This window comes from Triticum urartu, chromosome 4 (genome assembly GCF_003073215.2).
Source record: "Triticum urartu cultivar G1812 chromosome 4, Tu2.1, whole genome shotgun sequence".
In the NCBI taxonomy this organism is placed as follows: domain Eukaryota; kingdom Viridiplantae; phylum Streptophyta; class Magnoliopsida; order Poales; family Poaceae; genus Triticum; species Triticum urartu.
Window position 1 is genome coordinate 448231553 of NC_053025.1, and position 1980 is coordinate 448233532.

The 1980-nt window shown below is 54.5% G+C and overlaps 1 protein-coding gene across 1 annotated transcript; it reads right to left on the reverse strand.

Annotated features, from left to right (window-relative positions):
• Positions 1-246: 246 nt before the first annotated feature.
• Positions 247-922, reverse strand: LOC125553929. The gene has a single exon (XM_048717578.1). It carries the CDS (start codon positions 784-786, stop codon positions 283-285), a length of 504 nt encoding a protein of 167 aa, XP_048573535.1. The 5' UTR covers positions 787-922; the 3' UTR covers positions 247-282.
• Positions 923-1980: the final 1058 nt, after the last annotated feature.

The window sequence follows — 1980 nt, forward strand, 5'->3', positions numbered from 1 at the left end:
CGTCCTTAATTAATTATTTTTGTTGTCTAAGCGTCCAATCAGAGGCCCTTGCAAATTGCAATGTAGATGGCCCACTTCATGAGATCGTTTTTGTTAGGATTTAAATTAATTTTGTTATTAGGGATAATCCTTCCTTGTGTAAACGGACGTCGGTTGCTACATGCACCCGTTCGACATTCCCACGACCCCCACGATCGGACGCATCCGTTCGTGGCGACGGTTCCCTATGTATATAATCCTCATAGATCATCAATGAAAGTTACGGTTCGATCAAATCATTCTTCACACGTTATCAACACTTGTCTCTGCCCAGAGCACGCATAGGCAAATCACGCCGGCGACAGTCGCCGGAAAAAAGAGCCAGAAGGAAAGAAAGGAAAAGGTGAGAGGATGCCTCGTGGTCTCCTGTCCTTCTTCCCGCACCTTGTTCGTAGCGGCGGTAGACGCCGACAGGGCCGTCGCCGTCGCCATGGTGTTGGTGGACTTCGCCGCCACAACCGCCACGCCCGTGATCTGCGCCGGTTCGGAGGCCGCCGGAACGGTTTTCGTCGCCGTGGACCACGTCTTGGACATGGCGTCCGAGGTCGCGATGGTGCTGGGCCTTCTAATGCTCCGCCCGAACCGGCCATGCCGGCGGCGGCGCCGCTCCCGGCCTGGATTCTTGCCGGACCGGCCGCTCCAAACCTGTACGCGAACGATGTACTGGAGCCCGCGGACGACGCAGTGGACGTCGACGTTGAGCCGGAACTTGCGGCTCCTCCACCACCGCGTCCGTGCCCGGTGCATGGTTGGGGGCCATGGATGGTCCTGCAGGCTGCAGCCACCCCCGCCACAAGATTACGAGGTCCAGGAGGAGGCCGAACTTGCGCCGCCTGTGCCGCTCGCGGAGCCCGCGCAGCCGGACTCCCCGCGTCTTCCATCTCCGACGCCGGCGCACGAGGCGGCCGGCGCTGGGGCTTCTTCGTCGAGCGCTAGCCTCGGGCTGCGCCTCCCCGCGCGGGCTGCTGTGCTCGGGGACGTCTTCGTCAACTGGGCGAGCAGCTCCACTGGCCCATCGGCGCCCCGCCGCTGGGACATAGTGCCGCGGGCCGAGCTGCAACGCAGCCGCGCGGTGGTTCTCGGACTGGCCAACGGCCACTCCAATGCAGCCGCGCCCGGGACAGACCTTCCTGGTGGATCTTCTTCAGAGGAGGAGGTCGCACCGGGGGCTTCGAATTCGCGCCGGTGAGCCAGACGCCGGTGGCGGAGGTTGGTGGTAGTGGTGCAGACGGCCGCCGCTTAAGTTGGATTGGGGATGAGTTGTTGATGGGAACGAGAAATATCCCCTCGCCTCCCTTATCTACTCGTGCGTGCGTATGGGCTGTTGGAGCCAGCACACTAGCCACTAGCCCATGGCGTACAAGCAGCAGAGAAAAAAAAAGAATCATAAATGAAAATAAAAAGGTGGCTTAGCCACGCTAGTAGGCTATCCTGTCTTTAGCCTATTGCCATTATTTTTCGTTTTCTTTTCTGATTAGCTTCTAGCTTTTTCAGTTTTTGTACAGATGAGTTTGTTAGTATTTTCTAACATAGTACTATGTAATGTCTGCTTATGTAATGTCAACATCTTTATGGATGCAATCTTTAATTGCTACATGTTGATTGTGCTTGAAAATTATATGACTACTTTCAATTTTTGCGCATATTTTATGAATTGCACTTATGGCAATACATATAGCTTTGTTCACAACCGTGAGGTCTACACCATCTGGTGATTACCTTTAAAGTGTTTTAAGTAACACAAGGTTGTACAAAAGGTGAAGATTGGGATTGCCAAGAGTCAGTCCAAGTACAAGTGCTACCACCTTGATGACAAGGACACCCTCTTCTTCGAGGATCAATTGTTGTGCCCAAAGGTGAACTTCGTAAAGTGATCATGAACGAGGCTCACAATTCTCTCCTCTCCATCCACCCTGGGAGCACGAAGATGTATCAGGACCT

Excerpts from the sequence above, each read along its gene's own strand:
- LOC125553929 (XM_048717578.1), bottom strand. The coding sequence starts at position 786 with ATGCACCGGGCACGGACGCGGTGGTGGAGGAGCCGCAAGTTCCGGCTC.